This window comes from Coccinella septempunctata, chromosome 1, assembly GCF_907165205.1.
Source record: "Coccinella septempunctata chromosome 1, icCocSept1.1, whole genome shotgun sequence".
Taxonomy (NCBI): Eukaryota; Metazoa; Arthropoda; class Insecta; order Coleoptera; family Coccinellidae; genus Coccinella; species Coccinella septempunctata.
Genome location: NC_058189.1, coordinates 33,419,932 through 33,445,929, shown reverse-complemented (window position 1 = coordinate 33,445,929; position 25,998 = coordinate 33,419,932). Strand labels below are relative to the sequence as shown.

At 35.5% G+C, this 25,998-nt stretch overlaps 1 protein-coding gene across 3 annotated transcripts in view; it reads left to right on the top strand.

Annotated features, from left to right (window-relative positions):
• Positions 1–25,998, top strand: part of LOC123323018 (WD repeat-containing protein 47) — a 186,291-nt gene that overhangs the window by 19,837 nt on the left and 140,456 nt on the right. The window contains exon 1 of one of the 3 annotated variants that reach the window (XM_044911199.1): positions 8,203–8,401. The exons of 1 other annotated variant lie outside the window; for it this stretch is intronic. In XM_044911199.1, the coding sequence (XP_044767134.1) occupies positions 8,334–8,401 (68 nt within the window). In that variant the 5' untranslated portion in view covers positions 8,203–8,333. Of the gene's footprint in view, positions 1–8,202; positions 8,402–25,998 lie in introns of those variants that run through there. One more of the 3 variants, XM_044911198.1, reaches the window with a different exon arrangement.

Below are 25,998 nucleotides of genomic sequence, written 5' to 3'. Positions count from 1 at the left end.
TTTTTTTATTAATGGTTGTATTCTGCTTTTCATCTGTGAGTTACAAATCTGTAGCTTACGATCGATCTGTCAGTGTCCGATTGACAGATTCGTAAATAATGCAATTCTGGAAATGTTCCTCTAACTCCTCTCTGCAGTGTTACGTTTGAACTACTTATCGTAAATAGTTACGAATTCCTGTAAGCTACTGATCAGTAAAAACGTCCAGAATTGCAATTTTCCTGTAAGCTTATGAAAGGTTACAGATTGGCTTACGGATAAAGACAGAATACCACCATTATTTCCTCGGATAATTTCAGAAAACCGTAAAGGATTCTCCTGAAATTTTATATTTCTTCAGATATTCCCAATTTTTCAAGTTTCAAAAAAGAATTCTGTTTCGTCACATTCAATTGTGTACATCTTTACCATAATTCAAAATTTTTCCGAATATCAATAACGAGGTCGGAATTTCTGCTACCCATAAGATCTTTCCTTGAAGGGTTTCCGCAGCGAGAGCCCTTGGTTGCGCACTGACACTTCTTGACATCCTTTCTTTGATAGGCATATTTCGGGAAATAACGCTTTTCAGGAACTTTTAGTAGTGAGAGACAGGCTGTGGTGAAGAATCGCTATCCAGCTTTAAGTGTATGACTATTCGTGGAAGCAGGTAATACATTTTTTATTCTTACGTGCAGCTTAAGTAGATGATTTTAGATTTTGCCAACTTGACAATTTTGCGAACGGGAACTGTTGTTTTATATTACTATTCAATTTTGAAAATTCAAATTTCAGTTTTAGGACCGCATCGTCTTCCACGGATAATTTTGTAAATTTTCCGATTTGATTTGGGAATTATTATTAAATATTTTTCTCAGAAAGCTTTCCACAATGACAATACTGCCAAAATATAATTATTTTTATTAATCTAACAAAAGTTGAATCGCAGTTATTATACAGGGTGTTTCATTGGGAACCGAAATACTCAAAAGGCTCGGCCTTTGTAACCGAGGTACAAGGTGTTCTATGAATTTTGTTCATATTTTCCTGGAGTCCTAAAGAGCGGACGACACTACATTTTCTTCATATTTGGAACACATGTTTCTTATTCAAAGCTCGAATGAATCACTTAATAACCGCAAGAAAAATCCAGGTCTGGGTTAACAAAATTTTTTGCTGTTCCTTGAAGGAATATATAGAATAAAGTAATTACAAAAATCCGTTTGCATATTTGAAAAGAGCACAAAAAACTTTAACCAGACATTTTTGCGCCGACAATTTAACTCCACCAATTCACAACTCAGTAGTTTTTGAGAAATTGGATACCGAAAATTGGTTATAAGTGATTAGTATTACAAATATTGCATCCATTATTATTTTGAAATTACAAATTGATATTTGAATACATTGATTTCACTTCTTATAGTTTGAAACTAATCCATTGTTCATTTGGCAGGTACTTGTAATTTGAAGAAAATAAATCAATGCACCCTGTATGTACATAATTCAAAGTCGATATTGCTTAAATATTGTTTTTGAATGTTTCAATGAAATGATGTTTAAATAATCTACATAAACAATGGGTTAGTTTGCAAACAAAAAAATGGGATACCAATATATTTGATAATCAATTTTAGGTAACGAAGTTCTTAAAAACTTTTGAATTGAAAGTTTTTGCAGTGAAACTGTCTGCGCAAAAATATGAAACACGTTCCAATTCAGTTTTTTGTACTCTATTCAAATATGCAATAGGATTTTCGAAATTTCGATATAGAGGGTGTTGTTCGAGGATTCAATCGTTTAAAAATTTTGTTTTAACCCAGAGCTGGATTTTACTTGTGGTTATTGAGTGTTTCATTTGAGATTTATATAAAAAACATATGTTTCCAAATACAAAGAAAATGTACGGTGTGGTTAGCCTGTTATGATTCCAGAAATAAAAACACCCAGTATCTCTGTCACCAATTTCATAAAACTGATTTGCGGTAGTGCATTGCTATTTTCAGAAATAAAACTACAAAACATAACCAACACATGAAGTTACAATTGTTGTAGATTTTGCTCCACGAGAAATTTACAAAAAGAAAAATGGAACTCACAAAGGTAATACCTGTGGTGAGTAACATCTACATCTGAGATTTAAATGTAACCATCTTCAAATCTGTTTCTTCAATTTTTCTTTCTAAAAATTTCCCCATCTAATCCTATTGGAAAATAAGAACTTACTGAAGTTTTAATGGGTTTTCTGCCTGGTTCCAACTTTTAATTTCAAATTTAAAAATTGAATAGCAACTGGACGCATTAATTTTATCCTTTTTTTCTTTCTCTTTCAGTTCCACATACTTTATTATTGATACTTCAGTACAAAGGTATAAAATTCAACAGGAAGGAAAGGATAACGAAGAAACACTCTTAGATGAATAAATCCAGCAAATTTTTGTCCATTTGTGAAGTTCTCTTGAAAAGTTCGAGTAAATCGAATTGATTATTGAAGTTTCCTCCTTAGAGCAGGCTCATTCGGATATTTTTAAAACTTGACTGAATGGCCTCGAAGCCGTGATAATATACGGGGTGAGTTAACGTAGCTTGATCGGTTGATAATAATTGTTAGAAATTTTGGACTAGAACGATGATTCAAACTTTGTCGGAATCTATTTAACGCATAAGCTGAAATAATTTTTGCCTCTTTAGGGTGGTCCGAAATTGGTGAAACACGATACCAACCTGCTTTTTTGATTGAGAATACCCAATTTACATATTATATTCTGATTTAGAAATACATACTCCACTTATCATAATTTATTTCTGTTCTTTTTTGAAGTAGTCAACTTTTTCGACAAATTTCATATTTATGATAATTTTAACTAAAAATCATATCTTGAAAACCGTTCGATAAAAATTATGATTTTTTCTATCGAATTCCCGAAGAGTTTTCAAATCCTTCTCAGTTTTTCGGATCATTCTATAGGTGGTCCGAAAGACACTGCGATTTTTTGACAATGCCCTTCAAGAAATGTCAATAAGTCCATTTTTTCAAATTGCATGTCCTGAACTGGTTTTGTCTGTTTGATACCCTGGTGAGTAGCCTTAATTTTTATGGAAACATTTTGAGCTTGAAATGAACCCGCCAAAGTTTGAATCATTCTTCTAGTTCACAATTTCTAAGAGTTATTGACCGATCGAGCCTGTTAACTCACCTGTATGTTCAACGCTTCGAGGCCATTCTGAAAAATTTTAAAAATGTCCGAATGAGCCTGCTACTAATCAGGAAGCTTCATTAAGCAATTCGATTTATTTTAACATTTCAAGAGAATGATTTTTGACCAGTTGTGTGTTGACTCACCCTGTATAAAAGCAGCGACATGATGGTGATAGTTTGAATTGGTGTTGAAATGAATTATTGTAGTTTTCGAAAGGTTTTTAGCTATTGGTTGTTTTTTCTCAACTCTTCTAGTTTGGAAGTTCGAGGCCAAAATAGCTTGACAGTAATTTTAACCTATATGAACCTTCCATTCTTCTTTACTTACCGTAAATGAAATTGGAGAACTGAAGCTGAAAAATATATTGATAAAATTAATTACTATCTTATGCTAAAAAGAGCTTAAGAAAAAACATCCGTTAAAAGAGGTATATAGTGCTGTCATAGGTCCAGTTGCAGGAAAGTCCATTAAAATTTAATACTCCATCAAATTGTTAATTCTCCATTTTTCCTTCAAAACTGACAGTTTTGAATTTTGATGGGGCATCAAATCTTAATGGACTTTCCTGCAACGGGGCCATAGTGATGTTTACAATATAAGCTTTGCTGAAAGACATCTTTTCCATTGACATAAAATTTCTTTATCCTCTCTCCATTTTCAAATTTTTCTGGAAGCAGAAAATGAGAAAGAAAAAGTGAATAATTTTTACTTCATCATCTAATGATTCGATAATGATTTAAGAAAAAATAATCATTCAATACATAACTTGCCCTCCAATTGCAGTGTGAGGATTTTGGTAAGGATTATTCTGGCAGTTTTCAGCAGTGAAATTAAAAATAGTCCAAATCTTGCTTTTGACCGGAAGGGTCTCTCGACCAGTTCCGGTCTTCCAAGTGATAATCCTTCTGTTCTTCAGTTGTTCGAGGAACGCTACCCTTGTGTTGAGGAATTATCTTCCATAGTTAATGATAGCGGTCATTCATTAGAAACTGGAAAGAAACGCGAAAGAAATTAAAAAAACTTTTCACACTCTACACTCACAACTGAACTCTCAGTTCTCTACTCTGTTCTATTTCGCTTTGACAAGTAACCCCAGCTTGAAGGTCACCCCAATTCACTAAACTTATTCTCCATTTATATTTAATTAAATGAAGTGGGTTCTTATTGTGAAGCACAAGAGGCCATTCGGAGTTAGATATGTGGCTGGTTTACCGTAAAGCAATTTACTTGGTAGGAATTTTCAATGGGGAATTGATAATGAGTGTAGATTGTTGGTAACGCAACGCTGGGTATGATATGGCGCTAACCGTTTGAAAAATGAGCGAATGCAGAAAAGAATGCGATGAGCAAATGGTAGGCTGCCGTATTCAAGAATGGAATGATGGGACGGTCATTTCACTTCTTCGCTATGTTCGGAATGGGATATTGTTGTTGTCGGATTTACGAGATGAAGCTATAGCTGTAACTGTTTAGGAAATGCTGGAGATTAATTTTTTTTTATATACTTGTAGTATGTACCATCAGTAAACTGATCACTTTTTTTTTAATCATTGATCCCGACCGGAAAACAACAGATGTTATATACTATATATTCTTTTGAATGTCAGCAATTCATTTTAAGTTATTAAACAATATGATATGTGATATGTATGAGTTAGCAGAGGTTGGTGTGACGGGGTACCATACCATTCGACTTATGATACAAGAGCTTAGTGAAAAACGTCAGTAAAAAATCACTGTCTCCACGTGGGCTTCTTTTCCATTGATATAAAAACTTCTTTATCCTCTCTATATCTCCTATGTCTTAAACAGAAAACAAAGCAGAAAACGAGAAAGAAAAGGTAAATAAAACATTAATAAAGAATGATCACGCCTAAAGGCAATGAATACAATAATATATAATATAATAAAATTCAGATGCATACCACCCGACGATATGAATATCAACAAGTGTTACGATCTGAATTGAACTAGCCAATTTGTCATCGTCAAGGCCCCAACATAGCATTTTTCTACGGGGGAGAACGTTTGGAATGGAACTTTATTCAATATTGGCATGTTCTGCTGGGTATACATTTACCCAGAGCGCCACCCAATATGAAACCGTGTCCGATTCAATCCCCTCCAGATAGAAACCAAGACGAAGACAATAGCATATGTCCCATATTTTCCCTAATTCTTCGTCGTCAATTCTTCGTCTTGGTTTCTATTTGGAGGGGATTGAATCGGACACCGTTTCATATTGGGTGGCGCTCTGGGTAAATGTATAGTGCCCAGTAGAACATACCAATATTGAATAAAGTTCCATCAATTTCAAACGTTCTCCACCGAAGAAAAATGCTATGTTGCTCTGATGGGGCCAAATGAGGCCGAAACCATGGTCAGCATCTGCTTTTCTTCGGTGGAGCGTACTCCATTTGGGGCCTTGATCAATTCAGATCGTAACACTTGTTGATATTCATATCGTCGGGTGGTATGCATCTGAATTTATCCTTATTATTGTAAATAATACAGTCTTGACTAAAAAACCGTATTGTGGATTGCAAGAGATGAAACTGTTTACGAAATAAGCTGAAATATTCAATATTGAAGGGCATCTCACACTAACAATTGATCCTTTCCTCGAAGAAAAAAAATCCAGGGATCTTTTTCAGGTTACGAGAAAATTTTATCTGAATAAAAAAAACAGATGTATAAACATGTGAGATTATAAAATTGAGTTCTAAATGTCAGATTGACCCAAAAATTCACAACCCAATTCAAAAAAAGATTTGAAAATCACATGGATAATGCTAAAACCATCAACCATCCTGAAATTTATGAATGGAACAATAATTAACCAGATGATTTATGGTTTCTTCTGGTTCGTCACATTTACAACTAGGGCTCCCAACTGAATTCCATCAGAAAAGTTTACTATTTCAACGTCCGTGACCTGTTCTTATACTATTCAGATTACACCATATTTTCCTGGGAAGATCAGAACTCAGGAACTCTATTCGAACTAATTCTTGGTTGAAAATAGTGCACATGTTCTATTCAGACCGCCAAATGTCCTTGTCCCTTAGATCCGAATTAGGAAAGAGTTGGATCATAAGGGTTTACGCCACTTGGAATTGTATATTGTGGAATATATGACAGAATTGGAAATGAGTCGAGAAAGGAGTGAAATTTATTTCAAGAATATATAACTGCAGTCTGTTTACGAATATGGGGCGGTGCAATGTTTGAAAGAACTTGTAACCATTGAATAGGTGAAGATGTAATAGTAGTCTTAGTAATAATACTCATAGGAAGATTTAGCTGTGCATCAATTTTTCGAACATATTAACCCAAACGGGGCAACAATATTCAGCAGCCGAAAAACCAAAAAGTTGCATTAGCACCTCATGAAGTACCAGCTGGTTTATGCAGGATATTATTCTCAGTTTTCCACTTCAGACGCAAATTTTCCAATTGCGCCTTGAAATTCGTCGAGGAATCCAGCTTGACTCCAAGATATTCTGGATAGAAATTATGTTCCAAAAAGAATTACCGAAAACTACGCTCAAAATTCATTAGTTTTTATGATTATTCAAATCGAAACACGAAACCTCGGTTTTATTTGGGCAAGGATGCAAACGCCTCTCGAAAAAGTAATACCTCAAAATTTCTAAATCTGTAGATAGATTATTCTCTATACATCTAAAATCAGAATGACGAAATGCGAGGGCAATATCATCAGCGCATATAAATTTCTCAAGAGAAGTAGTAGGGATATCACACAGATATAAATTGAAAAGAAGAGTTGCTAAAATTGATCCTTATGGAAGACCATTATTTAAAGTTTTGGAATTAGTACTATTATCATCAACAAAAACAGGAAACCTTCTATCTGACAGCATGTTTTCTAGTGAGCGAACCATATTTCCACACTTCAGATGTATAGTGTTTGTAGCTCAAACCATCCTTCCATACTGTGTCATATGCTGCAGATAAATCCACAAATGCTGTTCCTGTTTTTTAGTTTATCAATGAAAGTTGCCTATCGAAAATTTTCATCATGTTCAGATATTTTCGAAAATAAAAAAGTTACGCACATTTTCAAATCGACAAAATATCAAAATTTGGTTATATCTTCAACAAAAATGAAGATATCGTGAAGCGGTTTCCACTAATGGACATTAACGAAAATCGAGGACCCTTCTCAACGTTTTCACCTATTTAGTCTGGAAGTACCAGAAACAGTCGAAATCAAGCAATTTGGGATACCCTCTACTCAAAGAAGATGAAGGTTCAAAAAATCAAATGAAATATTTTCCATTAATTCTCTTGTTGCTGCACTGTTGTTCTTCTGATTCCACTTAGATCATCATCTCCTCGATAACCTAATAATTCACAGAAGGACTTTAGGATACAAGCCCGAAATTTAGCTCAATATAGCTTCTACTCTGTGACCGGGGTGAGGAAGGCTTTGGTCACAGAGTTCGCAAGGGATTTTGCTCATCTTCTTGAGGCGCTTTGATGTTGGAAAAATAACAAGTGTATAATACTTTGTTATTGATTCAATCCTGAACAACAAGTTTCTTTTTTTTTGGGGTTCTTGAGTTCAAGTACCCACTGAACCTAACCTAAACTAACCTTCTATTTTGAATCCGGGTATTGCCTTTTTTTACTAAAACATCATTCCACATAGAAAATAGTGCGCAAAATTCAAGATAAACTGATTACGTTCATAAGAAATCTCTATCAGTATCAACCTGGAATGTGGAATTCAGTCATATCTGAGTGATGGTGATGTGAACATTTTTTCCATATTAATGAAAATTCTCCAGACGATCGTTTGTAGCATCGGTAACGAACGAATAAGGCTTAAATCAACCCTATCTATTGTATTATTCATTTTTACCGTCTCGATTATTGCTCTCATGTTTACTTGTTACGATCACGTGCATCCAGAAGGAAACGATGTTCCTCATCATAGTCGACTACCTTCGTCTGTTATCATCTGGCCGCGAGTTCTCGTTGACTAACCGTACACTGAACTGGTGCGGCGACTCTTTCCGAGAATTGTTGCGGTGCCCCGCTATTTTCGAAAAAAAAAAAAAACGAGATCAGTGAAATTTTTCGTGTGCGATCAGTGAAAGCGCATCAATATGAGACATCTTGAGAATTATGGTTGTCGTAACTCACACTATTCTGTGCATACCGGTCACATATAATAAGGATATCTATAGAGAGAGGTAATTTATGGAGATGTTCATTAATATTGATGTTTGGTTTCTAATCGAAATTAACAATTAGATGAGCACTGTTCGCAATGAACAAGAAGCCAGAAGAGGTTATGCTTTTCACAATAGGGATTCATGCCATTTTTATTTTTACTTTTTCGTATATCTGTTACCGGCAAAGTGAATGATTCAGGCATTTTATACTATGCCTAGGCAATGTATAGAATGCCTGTGTCTTCTAGGTAATGTATGAAATAATACGAATGCGTTTGTCCATTTCATACTTTACCTAGGCATTGTATACAATTCCTAGGTGTTCTATAAAATGCCTGCTGATCTGCCGGGAATATGTGAAATGAAATGATTCAGGTGTGAATTTCTTATCAGAATGGGTATGTACAGAGTGGGCACAATTCGTTGAAGAAAACGGATGACACATTTCCTAGCTCTTTTTCAGAGAAACAAAGAATGGTGGGAATCGTAGCCTCCTCTTCGTTTTTGAATTATGTATCAGCAAAAAATGTGATTTTCACGATTTCGGAAAGTTCTCATATCTGTTTTGTCTTTGAACTTACAGATCTGAAACTTGAATCAATTAGGCACTTTTATACGTAGAATCTACAGAAAAAAGATTTCTTCCAATTCATAAATGACAAATTCAATAAGAGTCTGCATTTAAAAAAAAACGACAGTTCGCCTAATGCTTCGAAATGAAAAAATATTTTGAGACCGTCTTTTGATTCTACGTAAAAAAGTGCCTGTAGAAGGTTCAAGTTTCTGATCTGTAACTTCGAAGACAAAAAATTTATGAGAACTTTTCGAAATCGTCAAAATCTCATTTTTGCTAATAACTTAAAAAAGAATCGCATATAGCTACGGTTTTCACTATTCTTTGTTTCTCCGAAAAATAGCTTGTTTCTCGAGATCCTCTGAGTAGACAACGAATATTATAACATAACATAAAGGCGGCTACAGACGGCATGGCAAGCCTTGGCCAGCGTTTGAACAAACGTTTGTGGAAACGTTGGTATATTCTCGATATTCGTGCACCGACGACCATACACACGATATGCTAATTTGGCAAGTTTTTTCGAGGCAAGTAAGAAGGCGAACGTTGAACAAGCGTGCGAAGAAATGGAGTCTGATTTTTATGATTGACGTTTTGTGGATATCAAAGAATGGGGCACTTTTCATACAAATTAAGGAACTCTATGATGGTGTCATTGCTCCAGTTTTCAGTAATTTTAGCTCAAAAAAAAAACAGTAATAATTAACAACAAGGGACATTATTAAATCCACTGAAATATTAAATTACCTTATAATTTCAAATATGACTCGCGTGTCGTGTGTACGGTGATCAAGTCCACTGGCGATCTCAACAAGTGCCTTAGATGAAATGTAGCCTTCTAGGCGAACCCTGGCCAGCGCCAACGTTGGCTATGCCTTGCCATATGTTTTGCATACACGCAAACGTTGGAACGAGCGGACGTTTGCCAAGGCTTGCCATGCCGTCTGTAGCCACCTTAACATAGGTCTTTATTTCGTATGAAAGCACAAGTACAATTGAACATTGTAACTTTAAAATGAAACAGCGTCAAGAAGCTTGAGTTAATAGTCATATCATGGAGACCCATATTGGCATTAAGGAATTCTTCTACGGTATGCGGTTTAACTTTTAAGAGGAGGTGAAGTATCTTCTTCTCGAAAACTTTCAGGTTATTCTCAGCTCTGATATTAGCTGGGATTTTATTGAAATATTTGTTACAAATATACTTAGGGCCTTGTTCGGTTGCTGTAAGTTAAGTCGATAGCATGGATACTTCAGTTGGGTGTTCCTAGTTTCATATCTGCTTGTTCCTAGAATGGTAAAGTCATTTCGGTTCTTGAACATGAAAAGCAAGCTCTTCTGTTCTCACCCTGTTCTATGTATTATGTTTTGTAATGAAATTGATATTATTTTATGATTGAAACATTTTTTTTTTTCATTTCATCTTTTGATTCTGAACAAAAATTACCTAAGTTTTCAGATCCTAGATGATATTTTTAATATATATTTTTTTTAATGAACATCAGAGACACTCGTTGATCGGCCGTCATTTCAATGAATTCGAAACAAACGAATGCGCTTCTTAAATCGTCAACGTCTTCCCCGAGCTTCCCTTATCAAAGCGATTCTTAACTTAACACATTGCCTGCTAGGCGTTAGGTATTCTATAGAATACTTAGGAGGCAATGTATGAAATGAATAATATTTCATACATTGCCTGACCTTTTCAGGCATTCTATACAATACCTAGGCATTGTATAGAATGCCGAATTATACACATTGCCGGTGACATATCGATCGAATTCATTATTGCAATACGACTATTGTTCCACATTTAGATTTTGGGGAAGTGTGTAAATGTACAGGCATATTCAGGTAAGATTTTTCACGAGTAAATATGGGTAAACAAAAGCTTCGTACCGATCTACAGGGCGTTGAAGTTCCAATGAATAACCGGCCATTTTCATAATCAGTCGAATTCAAAGCTTCATTTAGTTCCTCTTTTAGCAGAACAAGAGGCAGCTTCAAAATTAAAAGGACCATGAATTCGAGGGAATTCAATTGTAGATTGCAGCTACTTGATGATAACACCTGAAACTAAATGAAAAAAAGTAGCATCATTGCCATTTTTGAGGCGATTTTGAGAATTTCGTCAAAAATCTCTTTTCTTGGTTGATAGTTGTTTTTTCTCAATTTCGAAGTTTGTTAGCATGAACTGGATTCAGTTTAATAACTAGCAATTTTAGATCAATGAATGTAATGTCATGAAGTATTATTATTTATGAAAAAATTTCGACTTTATTCTGAATTAGCTTATAAAACAGAGTAATACATATTAATCATTTAAGCGACACTGCTATGATATCTTGCTTTCTCCATTATTTACAATTCTAGAATAGCTAAAATTAGAAAATTGATGCTAAAGAAATTGAACTGGAAATTGAAATTGATATTCTAAATGTCCGTGTGAATATCAACGAAATTCATATGTGTATCAACTTACTAGGTGAAAAAAGTTTTCTCTGGGGGAAACAGATTATATGTTTTGGCAAATCATTTCATTGACCTTCTATTCTTCGTAACTAATTTGAAATGACAGAAAACTTAACGATTCTCTAGGGACAAGATATATATTACTTTAAAAAATGACTGAACGTTTATTTCCTCGTGGAAAATATAGAAAAATTCATAAGATAGTCGTATTCGAAGATTTGCTCAAAGGATCCAAAAATGATAACTTCACTAAGCGTCTCTCATTATCACTGGATATACAGGGCGAGTCTTCGACTTGTACAAGTATTATAACATTAGATTTTTGAGGTCCAAAGAAACACTTTTTTCCTATACCATTTTTTCCGATTTGGCCCTGATAAAAAGTATAATAGCCTCTAAAGTTTTCATAATGAGCTGTGCCACCCCTGAAAAAGCAAAATTACCTTCAGAATATAACTAGCTAAATCGGTGACACTACACATTTGTGTATCTTTTAAAAAGAGCATTCGGTCAAAGTACCCAATATTTCGAATATTTTTTATTTTTGAACATCAAATTACTCGAAAACGGCGCATTATATGAGATAATATGAGAAATACATTCATTTTACAAAACATTCGAATATTCATTAGATAGCGTCCAACTTAGTTTCAAGAGTTGGGTTCTTTGAATTTTTGGTATTTTTTTGGTCACATTTGCATCACTTAAAAACCTTTCTTTCGATTTCCACCAAAATCAATAGGTTTTTTAACAATCTGTAGACTTGTTTTTCTTGAATATGAATTTAGTTCCTCCAAAATTGATTTCATGGTAATTTCTTCGAGGAAATATTCATACAGGGTGTACCTGAAGGTGAGGTTTTTTTTTTTACCTGAGAATGAAAATGGAAACATAAAATTGCCGAATTTTTCTCATTATTTAGTAACCAACGATTTTATGAAATGGCTCATTTCGACACCAACTGATAGAAAAAGACATAGCACACGGGTGTAAAGAGTTTATCTCACCAATAAAATTCGTCGTTCACAAAGTTTTTCACAATGGTCATCACAATCTTTTTCTTGTTCGAACCTTCCAACAATAGTTAAAATGGGGTGAAATAGGGTAACATTAATTGCGCTTTGTCAACATAAGCACTTCCAATAAACTGTTTCAATTTTCTATACTGTTTTCACCGCAAATTGCACGATACAAAATTTTTTTCAAGCGACCTGATGATACTAATCAGATAGACTCGAATGTAACGAACCATTGTCCAGCCATATGTTTTGTTTAGTTTTTCCAATGCCGCAATCACCTTCCGAAGTCCCGTACTTGAAACTTAATGAAATTCTGTCGTACTTCTAGGGGTGTTAGCTCAGCCGTCTTGAATATTTTATACAAATAATTTTTGGTTGAATGACTTATTAAAATCAAATTATTATCAAAATCCCCAAGTTTGAAAATAACGTGTATAACAAGCATAGGTAATTTCTTCCATTTGCTGCTGACACAACATTTATCCGGATTCCCCGTAGGTACCGAAGTACCCTCGGAAGTACCCCTCAGAAGCTCTGTGTTGTTTGAAAGACCAACAATAACTCTCAGAAAGAACCTCGGCCCGACTGACCTTTTTTTTTCTCAAAAATTGTTCGAAGGACATTTTCCTATGGAAAACGATATATATTATATATATATATCTTTTTCCAATATCCCTGTAGTTTTCCGGCCAGCACCGATAATTTTACCAGTAGGGAATAGAAACGTATCGGATTGGAACAATTCATATTTCAATTCAATTTCGTTGTTTTCATCTTCATTAGAAATTGATGAAAACAACGAAATTCCTAAATTTTTTCGTAATAGGCAATTCAAATATTCCTTCAGTTATTATTTATCATTCTCGAAACATCTATTATTTTCTGATGAAATACTACGCACACACTTTCATTCGTTTCAATTCTGAGAACTTCAGAATGATCTCTTTGCGGTTCAAATGGACCATAAATTTTATTCATGATAATTTATGTAACTATATCTACCAGAAAGGTCAACAACAATAACATTTCAAGACCTCTCCCAAATGCCACTCCTTCGATATATTTATGTTCATTATTTTCAGGATTACGTACCTGATTACAATGACGTCTTATTATCACAGTTTATTATGAATCTTCTCCGAAGTATCAAACACTATGGTAACTGAATGATCCATCAATTGATTTTTACGAATTTATATCGTAACCTAAGTTTTTAGTTCAATTATGGGTTTTCATCAAGTATCAGTCACATCAACTCAATATTCATATTTTGAATTCCAAATTCATACTTTGTTTGATTATTTTACATAATTTTATGTGCCTCTGCTATTCACGGGCAATGTCTGCAGTAATACAGTGCAGCGGCGGCTTGTGGTTATTTGAACCGAGTGGGCTAAAATTTTGATGAGTGATACTGTGACTTATGTTAGGCAGGCACTGGCTCTTACGGCTAGTTTTACTATAAATATTAGAGTTGCTTTAATTTGAAAGACTCCTTTAGTTTCAGTTTCAGTACTAGTAACGTCCAGTTGCAGGAAAGTCCATTAAAATTTAATACTCCATCAAATTGTTGATCCTGCATTTTTTCCTTCCAGCACGTAAGAGACGGACTGTTATGCAGGGTTACATTTTAAGGATTTTCATTACTTGATGAACACATTTTGTCTGTTGGAATATCTTCTTCTTCCTCGGAATTTCAATCAGAAATCCCCCTCGAAGCTATTAATCATCAGATGAAAAATAGAAAACGTTTCCTTATTTAGGACTGAAGTGAAAACAATTGTTTCTTGTTTACTTTCGAGCAACTGACATAATAGATAGACATCAGAAGTTGAGAGCAACGAAGAATGCAGAGCACGTGAAGACGTTTTTCCTTATGTGAACCGAGAAGAATCCGGATCGACTCTAAAACGAACGGAAAACCTCGATATTCAATAACTCTGTAGCTTCAGTGGAAATTCTTCATTTGTTTTTTTGACTTCTTTCTGTGGTTTTTTGATAAACAAGTTAATCGAGATGAAATATGGAAATGTGAATTCTTCGAAATTGCAGCTTCCCTCATGAAGTCAGTGAAGATATTCCGTAATTTGATTTACTGGAATGTACGAAGGCGTAGATATAAAATACCTATTTAAAAAATATTTTTCGGAATTTTATTTACTTCAGTACCGATACAGGCTAGATGCACAGGGTGTTTTACAACGACATAGATCATTTGTCCATATACAGAGGGATTGATAACAGGTTTTGGTTTTGTAAGAGTCGTAAAACAATGTATTATTTTTTAATGAATACTTAAGTTCGTTCATATTGTGCGTTCGCAGAGTTATGATGAATGCGATTGTTATTTATACAGGATGTTTTATAACAGACAGTTTTCCATATGTAGGTAGAGTATTAAAATCGATAAGGACTATTATGTACACATGGTTCTTGGATGATGTTCTGTTTTCTTCAATGAAGAGGTTCTTGCAAACAAGTTTTATATAGTTTGCACTCTGTGGTTATGACATCCCCAAGAGAAAAACGCAGAAAATTATCCAAGAACATTCTGTATACATAGAATCCTCACATATTGGCGTAGCCAGTTGTTTTTTGAGGGGCCTGGGGAGCTCAAAGTTGTTCAATGGTTACTTGCTCGAATATTTAGTCGATTTCAGTATATATTTACTCAAAAACAAGTACCTAATGATAATTTTTTTCAATAAAATACATTAATCCCAACATTTATTAAAATATTACGTGTTTATTTCGTGAAACTTCAACCCTCTCTTGAATATCTCAGTATGTATATCTGGAAATGACCCAAGTCGTCATAGAGCATCTCTTCATATAAGAAATCTAAAGGAACATAAAAGAACTCCGAGTGTACACAATATTACTTGTTCGTTGAGGTCTCCTCACGGTCATATGATGAACAACATATATATGTACACATGAGAAACAAGTTTTTTCATTCTTAAAATACCGGAATATAAATTTTTGTTTTATTTTCGGGTTTGTTTCTCGGGTAATTACATCTAAAAGACAAGTTTCAACGGACACAACCCTCTGAGAAATATTAACCATAGACATGTGTTCGAGCTTTCGGCCCTCAGAGGGTTGTATCCGTTAAATTTATTCTATAAGCTGTATTCGGGTTCCAACAAGAGCCGTTCTAGAATTGTCAGGAGTTTGCGCATTAGAATGTTCTTGTTCGGGTTTTTTTGGACTGTTCTAGGACTAACTTCTTCATGTTCGGGTTTTGTCAGAATCATCCTGGGACGATCCTAGAACTATCCAAATTCAGTACCTGAGAACTTATTTGGGATATTTTCGACCGAGTTTTCGACGCATGTCCATAAAAGATAATTTATTGATAACAACCTAACCTTAATTTTTGAATAGGTAATCTGAAGATGAGCAAAGAAAAAAGTTCCAAAATGGTTGTCACTGCGGGATGATTACTGTACCCCGCGTCCTGGTTTGGAAATCATGATTACATTGCAACCGTTTAAGAAAATATTAGTTCTGATTACTCTATATTATAGTCGTATGTGTTGAATTTGATTCGATAATGACAAAATATAAATCAAGTAGAAAGTTTGGTCAGCTTTCAGAAAAAGATCAAGTTTGCTTTTTGACATCTGTCAATAATAAAAAATATAAAATAAATGTTGCTGAATAAACAGAGTTACGAACTTGTGAATCTCTTTTATTAAATACAGAGTGAAGCAAATATTAAAATATATCAGGTTATGGGCCCAGAAGCACCAGTGATTGGAATATAATAAGTGGACAATCTCAAATTTCGTAAAAAGAAAGTGAAGAAGTGCGCAGTATCATATAATAATTAAAAAAAAAAACCAGTGGGCAGTAAAACAAGTAAAACTATGGCTTTCAATGACGATTCTAATGAAATATCAAATATCACAAAACTCAAGGATTCATCGACGTTTTCAATGTGGGAATTTGAAATTAACATTCTGTTTGAAGCAAAGAACATAAAAGATATCGTAAATGGATTAGAAGAAAAACCAAATGACTCAGAAAAACTGAAGAAATGGAAGGTTAGAGATGCTCAAGCCAAAAACTACATCTTGAAAACAGTCGACAAGAGTGTGAAGACTCATCTTTTCACTTGTGATTCTTCTAAAAGTATGTTCGAAAATCTTAGCAAGATATACAAAAGAAACACCAATCAACAGAAGTGTAGTCTCCTACAAGATTTCCATACTTTCAAATTCGAGAAGAACAAAAATGTAGCTAGTAATATAAGTAGTTTGCTTACTATTTCTCACAAACTAAAAAGTATGAATGAGGAAATCAAAGATATTATGTTGATAGCAAAAATAATGTCAGTGTTACCTGAAGAATATAGACATTTCAGTAGTGCTTGGGATTCTGTAGCTGATTCAGAAAAAACTTTAGAAAATCTTCAAGCACGTCTTACTGCTGAAGAAGAGAAATTGAAAGAAGGAAACAAAGAAATGTGGCTTTCAAGGCTTTCATGAACAATTCAAGAAGTAACATTGTTGCAGGAAAATTTCAAGGAAAATATTTCAAATGTAATAAAATAGGACATATGGCTAATAAATGCCGAATGTTGAAATGCAGAATTTGCAGAAAAACTAATCATGAAGAAAAAGACTGCTACTTCAGAGATGAAAAACTTAAACAAAGTAAAATGTTCAAATGTAATATTTGCAGAAAAGACAATCATGAAGAAAAAGACTGTTTCAAAAATAAAAAAAATGAAAAAGTCAGTTTTCTTGCAGAAGTGTTGACTGTAACCAAAGAAGATACTCCAGAAGAATCATTATATACAAACGAGGACAAAGATGATATATTCATTGTTGATAGTGGATGTACAAATCATATGGTTAATGATCAATTTATGCTCACCAATATTAAAAAGGAGAAAAACATGGTAAAAAGTGCCAAGAAGGGGGCATGCATGAATACAATTGCTGTTGGTGAATATCAATCCAGTAAAATTGAATTGAAAAATGTGTCTGTGGTGTCAGAATTGAGTAAAAACTTGATGTCAGTTAATGCCATAACTAACAATGGTGGAGAAGTATGTTTCTCGGAGTATACAGTGAAAATACTCAAGAACGATGTCGTGGTCCTGGAAGGATGGAAAAATGAAAATGGATTATATGAAGTGTGTCTCAGTAAATGTCGATAAGCTCTCCTGACTCAGTCTGACGTAACAATGGAATGGCATAAGAAGTTAGGACATATTAGTTTTGACAACCTCAAAAAAATCTCCAAAATATGTGATGACGTTCCTGAATTCAACAATATAAAGGAAGTGTGTGAAATATGTATGACCTCTCGCCAAAATAGACTACCATTTCGAGAAATAAGGGAAAGAGCTACAAGACCGTTACAGATCATACATACAGATTTGTGTGGTCCGATCGATCCTTCTACTCATGATGATAAACATTATTTTATGACAGTTGTGGATGACTTCACTCATTTTACTTCAGTATATTTACTGAAGTACAAAAATGAAGCAGAAAGCTATTTGAAGGAGTATATTAATAGAGCAGAAACACATTTCAATCTAAAAGTGTCGAAAATAAGGTGTGATAATGGTGGTGAATTCAAAAGTAACGACCTGAAGGAGTGGACAAGACGGAAAGGAATCATGATAAATTTTACCATTCCTCATACTCCACAATTAAATGGAACGTGTGAAAGAATGCATCAGACAATCATGAACAAAGCGAGGGCTCTGTTGTTTGACTCACAACTAGATAAAGAGATGTGGGGAGAAGCTGTGTACACAGCAACATATCTTATAAACCGTAGCCCAACAACTACAACAAATTTTCTTCCTTCTGAAAAATGGTATGGAAAGAAACCTAATATGTCGAGACTCAGAATTTTTGGTAATATTGCCTATGCAAAAGTACTAGGACCTCTAAAGAAATTGGACCAAAGAAGTAAGAAATACGTTTTTGTTGGATATGCCGACAATGGTTATCGATTGTGGGATCCAGCAACGAGAAGAATATCTATTCACAGGGATGTGGTAATTACTACAGGAACTCCTATTCAAGAAGAAGACAATGATGAAATATTTGTGAGAATAAATGAAGAAAATTTTCAAGAAGATGAAAATGGGAATCAAGATACTGTAAGTCAAGAAGAAGAACTAGTTGAAGATAATCAAGATGAAACAGTTAAAGATCATCAGGATGAAGATAACCATTATGATGAAAAGTAGGTATGTGACGCTTTAGCTGATGTGCTCTTTCATATTTCGCTCCGAGTTTTATTTGCCATTCTCTGTGGCTGATTGCGAATTAATTGTTGTGACTCATCTCTGTTGGTGCCTTACTGGGATTCTCACACAGTGACCCGAGTTTCGACAACTTCTACTAGAGATCACGCAAGTTTTAGAACAATTTTGTTGATATTTCGTTAGTTCCCAGTTTGTTCATCAACTCTTATCACTTATCGGTGACACAGGTGTGTTGACTCTCTACATATTTTAAGGCGTGCCACACACTTTCCGATTTGTCTGCCTTGACCGAGGAGATATTTAAGCATTATGCCGTCCTGTCACAGTTGTTCGAGACCGATTCAAAAAACCGAAGAATTTGTTCATTGTTCAACTTGCTCAAGTCCATTTCATCTCGGCTGCGGAAATCTCACTCCTACCGACAAGAAATCGCTGGTTGAGCTCGGAAAGAAATGGTCTTGCGCCTATTGTACATCCTCAAGACGATTGAAGAGAGCGGAGGCTGCAGTCGGTCCTCAGACACAGCTAGCATCACCTTCACTTGATGAGGCCCCTATCACCATGAGAGAGTTCAAATTGCTGATGGATAAAATTTCTTCTCAGTGTAGTACTCTTGATATTCTTTCTTCATCTGTAGCTTCCATTAAAGAAGATATTAATGCGATCAAACTTTCTCAAGAACAACTAACTGCCCAGGTATCACGATGCACCTCCCGCCTTGATGAGCAAGAATCGAGACTGGTATCTCACGACGACTCACTCCGGAGGCTGGATTCGATGGTTTCCACCCTATCTTCCGATATATCCATGATGAAGACAGAGGTCCCCAACTTACATGGCGTTGCACGAGAGGAAGGAGGAAATTCTCAAGGAGTTGCCACCTACCAATACCACAATAGAGTATCCAGAAATTATGGATAGAGTACGCCGTTCGCACAACATCATTGCTCGTCACGTCCCTGAGAATCCGGATGTCCCATCCGAGAACTGTACTGTGGAGCAGATTATCGACCACATCTTGCCATCCTACTCCCAACACATAGTTCATCACACTCGTCTTGGCCAGTCCTCCCGTGGCCCTAGACCCCTGGCCATCACTTTCTCAAATCCTATTTTTGTTCGTAAAATCCTGCAGAATAAAGCCGTGCTAGCGTCTTCACCGACTTTCCGGAACATCAAGCTTTCCGACGATATCACACCCAGCCAGGTTAACTGTTTGAAACTTGCGAGAGAGGAACTAAAGCGTCGAGAATCTAATGGCGAAAAGAACTTAACCATTAAGTATGTTAAAGGTGTGCCAAGAGTGGTTGGTCTGACGACAGCATCTGCTTCAAAAAATTGAACCCATTCGCCCTACAGCAGTGGACTCTCCTTTACACAAATGCTCGTTCAATAAAAAATAAGTTCCATGAATTGTGTGTGAATGTTGATCTTCTTAATCCCGATATTATTTGCATAACAGAAACGTGGCTGCATAGCACACTTCCCGATCAGCTTTACAGTATAAAGGGTTACTCCTTGTTTCGCTGTGACAGCTCTCTCAATGTCGGCTATAACGGTGTCTGTATATACTTGAGTGATAAAATTTCTGAAATCTATAATATAAACGCTCTCTCCTATGATATTCCACACATCGACAACTTGTTTCTCAGCATATCCTCGTCTACGTTCTCTATTTGTGTTGGATGCATTTATAGACCTCATGCATCCCCATCAGACGAAATACTTTTGGATCATGTACGTCATATCTCGGAATCTTACCCCAATGTCTTAATTACAGGAGATTTCAACTTCAGAGAAATACAATGGCCGATTCGTACCCCACCTTCTTTAAATTCGGTTCCCGGGCGTTTTGTTGCCTTGCTTGACGAATGTGGTCTTCATCAGGTTGTCGACAGACCAACACGGATTGTTCATGGCCAAACTCCTTCTTTTCTTGATCTTCTGGTGACTAGCGATCCGGATCTGGTTTCTGATACTAGATACCTAGATCCTCTTGGAAGATCCGATCATGTGATGATCGTGGCTTACCTTCAGTTCACCCCTTCTGTTGTCAGAGGGATTGCGGAGAAGTACTTATCAATTACCGATTTTGATTCACTTAATGACCACCTTTCTAACATTGATTGGGAAAATCTTCTGGTGGGCAAGAGTATCGATTGTGCCTGGCAATGTTTCAGCACCCGCCTGAGGGAGTCAATATCTCATTTTACCAAAAACAAGTTAATCAAATCCGTCACATCTAAACCATGGTTAACAGATGAGATCCTTTCCATGCAGCGTCGCATAAAGAAACTGTGGAAGTGTTATCTTCGCAGTAGGACTGAACTAGATTACATTATTCATCGTCGCTACTCTAATGCACTAAGTCTGAGAATTAAGAATGCTAGAAAAGTGTTTCACAGTTACTTGGCACTACCAAAAAATCGAAAGAAGTTCTATAAGCATATCCGTCAGACTCTCAATTCTAAGGTGTCGATTCCTCTTGTCAAGGATGACACTGGTAATCTGTGTTCTAATATCTCTGAATGCGCTGCTATCTTTGCCGATACTTTCCCAATTCCTTTTCCGTGGAAACGGACGACCCTATGCCACAAATTTCGACACCTCGTAATACTAGCTCTCTGTGTTCTATTGATGTCAGCGAGGGAGAGATATTGAAGCTTTTAAACGAGTTGGACCCATCCACCACCCCAGGCCTGGATGATATCTCGGCCAGTGTGCTGAAGAGGTGCTCCGCTTCTCTCTCGATACCAATAACCAAGATCATCAAGTTGTCATTCAGTTCTGGCCAGTTGCCTACTGCATGGAAGTTATCCAGGGTTACTCCCATTTTCAAGAAAGGGGACAAACTGTCTGCGAACAATTACCGTCCGATTAGTCTTCTTCCTATCATTGCCAAGGTTGCTGAGAGAGTAGTATGTAGCAGGTTGCTCCAATTTTTGCTTGAGAACAAAATCATACCTGAGCACCAGCATGGTTTCTTACCGGGACGATCAGTGATCACATGTCTGCTTCAATGTCTCGATCACTGGACTAAATCCACCGACAGAGGTATACCTGTAGATGTTATCTATCTGGATCTTTCACGAGCCTTCGATCGTGTCCCTTTAAATCGATTGCTTTTAAAGTTGGAGCATTTTGGCGTGAGAGGTGGCGTCCTGGAATGGCTTCGATCCTTCGTTTTTGGCAGGTATTTCTCGGTCAAGGTTGGTGATTCCCTATCTGACTTTAGGGCGGTCATCAGTGGCGTCCCACAGGGCTCCGTGTTGGGCCCCATTCTATTCCTGGCATACATCTCAGATCTACCGGTTTTACTTTCATCCTTCTACTCTCAGTATGCAGACGACCTCAAGCTTTTCTATGATGCTCGATTTCCTGGGGTTCTTCAAAATGACCTGCTACTGCTGACTCAGTGGTGTCAAAGGTGGCTTCTTCCCCTGAACGTAGAGAAATGCAGAGTTCTTCATCTTGGTAGGGGCAATCCACGGCATCAGTATTTGATTGATGGCAGGATAATTGAAGCGACTGCAGAGCATAACGATCTTGGTGTGACCATAACAGAGGATCTCTCCTGGACTTCTCACGTTAGCAACATATCATCGAAAGGTAACAAGATCCTGTACATGGTACGACGAGCGTTTCCTAGATGTTCAGTGGATGCATGTAGGCAACTATATACCACATATATACGACCGATTTTGGAATACGCTGGCCCTGCATGGTTCCCACATCTTCTCTCTGACCAACACCGTTTGGAACGAATACAGCGCGCCACAGGATCCCTTTTGGTAGAGTTCGGCCATCTTATGAGGAGAGACTTCAAATGTTCGGGCTTGGCAGTTTTCACGACCGTAGAATGCGTGGAGACCTCATAATGACTTTTCGCGTGCTGCATAATTTTATTGGTGGCAACCTCGGCAACATCTTCACTATGAATGACAATAATCTTCGTGGTCACCAGTTCAAACTCTATCACGAGGTGTTTCGAACTCGTGCGAGACAGTTTTTCCTGCCCAACCGGGTATTCACTAGGTGGAACTCTTTGCCGGAAGATGTAGTGAGTGCGGAAAGTGTTAATTCCTTCAAAAACCGACTATACTCTTTATCTCTGTTAGAATAGTTTTCAGTTTGTTTATGTCTAAAGTGTCATTTATGTATAAGATTCATAGGCTTCGGCCTCATCTTATTATCTGGAATAATAATAATAATATAGGAGCGAATGAATATTACGACCAAAATGAATATAATAGCAGACTGAGAGACAGAAGAAACATAAAGAAACCCACAAAATATGATGACTATTTGATGGAATCAGATGATGAAGAAAGTTTTTTGACATATCAGGACTGTATCAATGATGAAAATAAAGATAAGTGGTTGCAAGCAATAAATGATGAAAAAAAATCGCTTGAGGAGAATAACACATGGAATTTTGTTGATGAAAATCAAGCAGAAGGTAAAGAAATTTTAACCAGTAGATGGATTTTCAAAGTCAAAGATGATGGAAGATATAATATAAAGCAAGATTAGTTGTCAGAGGATGTCAACAAAAATCAAAATTGGATTTCAAAGACATTTTCAGTCCTGTGGTGGAAAGTAGTTCGCTAAGATTGTTATTAGCAATTGCAGCTCAAAATAATCTTCAAATTCAGACATTCGATGTGAGAACTGCATTTCTAAATGGAAAAATTGACAATGAAATTTTTATGAAAGTTCCAGAAGGATATGATATGCCAGGGAAAGTGTGTTTACTTAATGAAGCACTTTATGGATTGAAACAAGCTCCATTACAGTGGAACAAAAGGTTAACTTCTTTCCTAAAAAATGAAGGAATGATTCAGTTGAAATCTGATCAGTGCTTATTCAAGAAGAAAAATAATAACCTATATTTGGCAATCCATGTAGATAATGGAATGATGGTTGGTCAAAATGATGAAATACAAAATTTTATAAAAAAATTGAGTCAAGAATTTAAAATAGTTATAACAGATTTTAAAAATTATTTGGGCATGGAAATAAAGAAGAATGAAGATGGAATACAACTATGTATTCCATCTTCCAACATATAAATTTTGAACAAATTCCGAATGGATAAAGCGAAACCAATGAAAACCCCTCTCGTTGTTCAAGGACATGCAGAAGATGAAGGTTCTTGTGAAAATAAATTTCAATACAATGAAGCAATAGGGAGTTTGCTGTATTTGACATGTAAAACAAGACCAGAGAAAGAACGTTATTTATTTTGAGTTCATTGACAGGCAAAAATTTTTTCTAGTTAATTTGCTCCTGACAAATTAGTGCAAGAATTTACGCAGGAGCAAATCGTTGATTTCATTTTTAATTTATTTTGTTTCAGAGATTGGGAGTGAAAACCCTAAAAAGTTTATGAAGAGATGAAAATATCTTGTTTGTTGAAATTCTTCTGTTGAAATTTTCTTATTGAAATCTTGTTTATTTCAATATAATGGTACAGTCTCCTCAATGTAACGTTCATTTTTAGGCTACTATTAGTAATAATTAAATTTCAGGAATCAACAAGTTTGGTACGATATTTTAAGCATATTCGGCAAGGAACTCTTCATCACTGTTCGAAGAGAAGTTCGATGAAGAACTATTATGTACTATCAAATACATGTATGAACTCCATAATTCACAAAATTAATGAAAACAGAAAGTAGAAAATAAATAAAACACAATTAGAACTTTCACAAACAAAACTTGGCTCATCTTCCTTCCTATTCAAATTTATCCCCTCAGCCCCCTGCTAGTACCCCCACTGGTAGGGAGAAGGATCTAGGCTCAGCAATTATGCTGTAGTATCAAGTAGTAAACTAATGCTTTGTATTCTCGGAGTCCCGTGGCAGTACAGGATTCTTGGAAAAGCCGATCCCCAAGGATTTTTTCAAATGCAGTGTAGTTTAGAACATGTGTTCTTCCAAAATCACTCCAATCACAAAGAATTCCACACTTATATCACGAACGAGTACATACTGATATAATTTAATATTTGCTTCACTCTGTATTTAATAAAAGAGATTCACAAGTTCGAAACTCTGTTTATTCAGCAACATTTATTTTATATTTTTTATTATTGACAGATGTCAAAAAGCAAACTTGATCTTTTTCTGAAAGCTGACCAAACTTCCTACTTGATTTATATTTTGTCATTATCGAATCAAATTCAACACTCTCCCTTAATGACAAAATACTCAAATATAAAATTATTGAAATAGAAACAAATTTCCTCAATTCATAATACTGGCGAATACAATCTTTCTCTTGAAGTAATCAAACTTGGTACTCATCAGAGGTTTTGTCATGATATCAGCAACTTGTTCTTCTGTACTGCAATATTTTATTTGAAACCATCCTTCTTTGAATTGTTCACTAATGAAATGATAACGTACATCTATATGTTTACTATTTCGACTCATTTGACCAGATTTAATCAGTTTTATTGCGCTTTGATTATCGACATGCATTATGACTTGCATATCTGTGTTCAATAATTCTTCTATGACTGTTTTTAGATATTTGACTTCTTTGCAGCACTCTGCAGCAGCGATGTACTCCGCTTCTGTAGTTGATAAAGCCACAATACTCTGTTTTCTCGAGCACCATGATATTGGTCCACCAGCAAACATGATTACATATCCTGTTGTACTTTTTCTGTCTCTTTTATCACCAGCATAATCTGCATCGCAATAAGCTCGTATTTTTATATTGTCTTCTGTTCTTTTCGATGAGTAATGAATTGCTGTGTTAATAGTTCCTCTCAAATATCTCATTGTTCTTTTCACTTTTCACATTCTGAAAATCTTCATTGCTTGGATTTGCAGTAGCACGACTTTCATAATTTACTGCATAACATATATCTGGTCTTGTTTTACATGTCAAATACAGCAAACTCCCTATTGCTTCATTGTATTGAAATTTATTTTCACAAGAACCTTCATCTTCTGCATGTCCTTGAACAACGAGAGGGGTTTTCATTGGTTTCGCTTTATCCATTCGGAATTTGTTCAAAATTTATATGTTGGAAGATGGAATACATAGTTGTATTCCATCTTCATTCTTCTTTATTTCCATGCCCAAATAATTTTTAAAATCTGTTATAACTATTTTAAATTCTTGACTCAATTTTTTTATAAAATTTTGTATTTCATCATTTTGACCAACCATCATTCCATTATCTACATGGATTGCCAAATATAGGTTATTATTTTTCTTCTTGAATAAGCACTGATCAGATTTCAACTGAATCATTCCTTCATTTTTTAGGAAAGAAGTTAACCTTTTGTTCCACTGT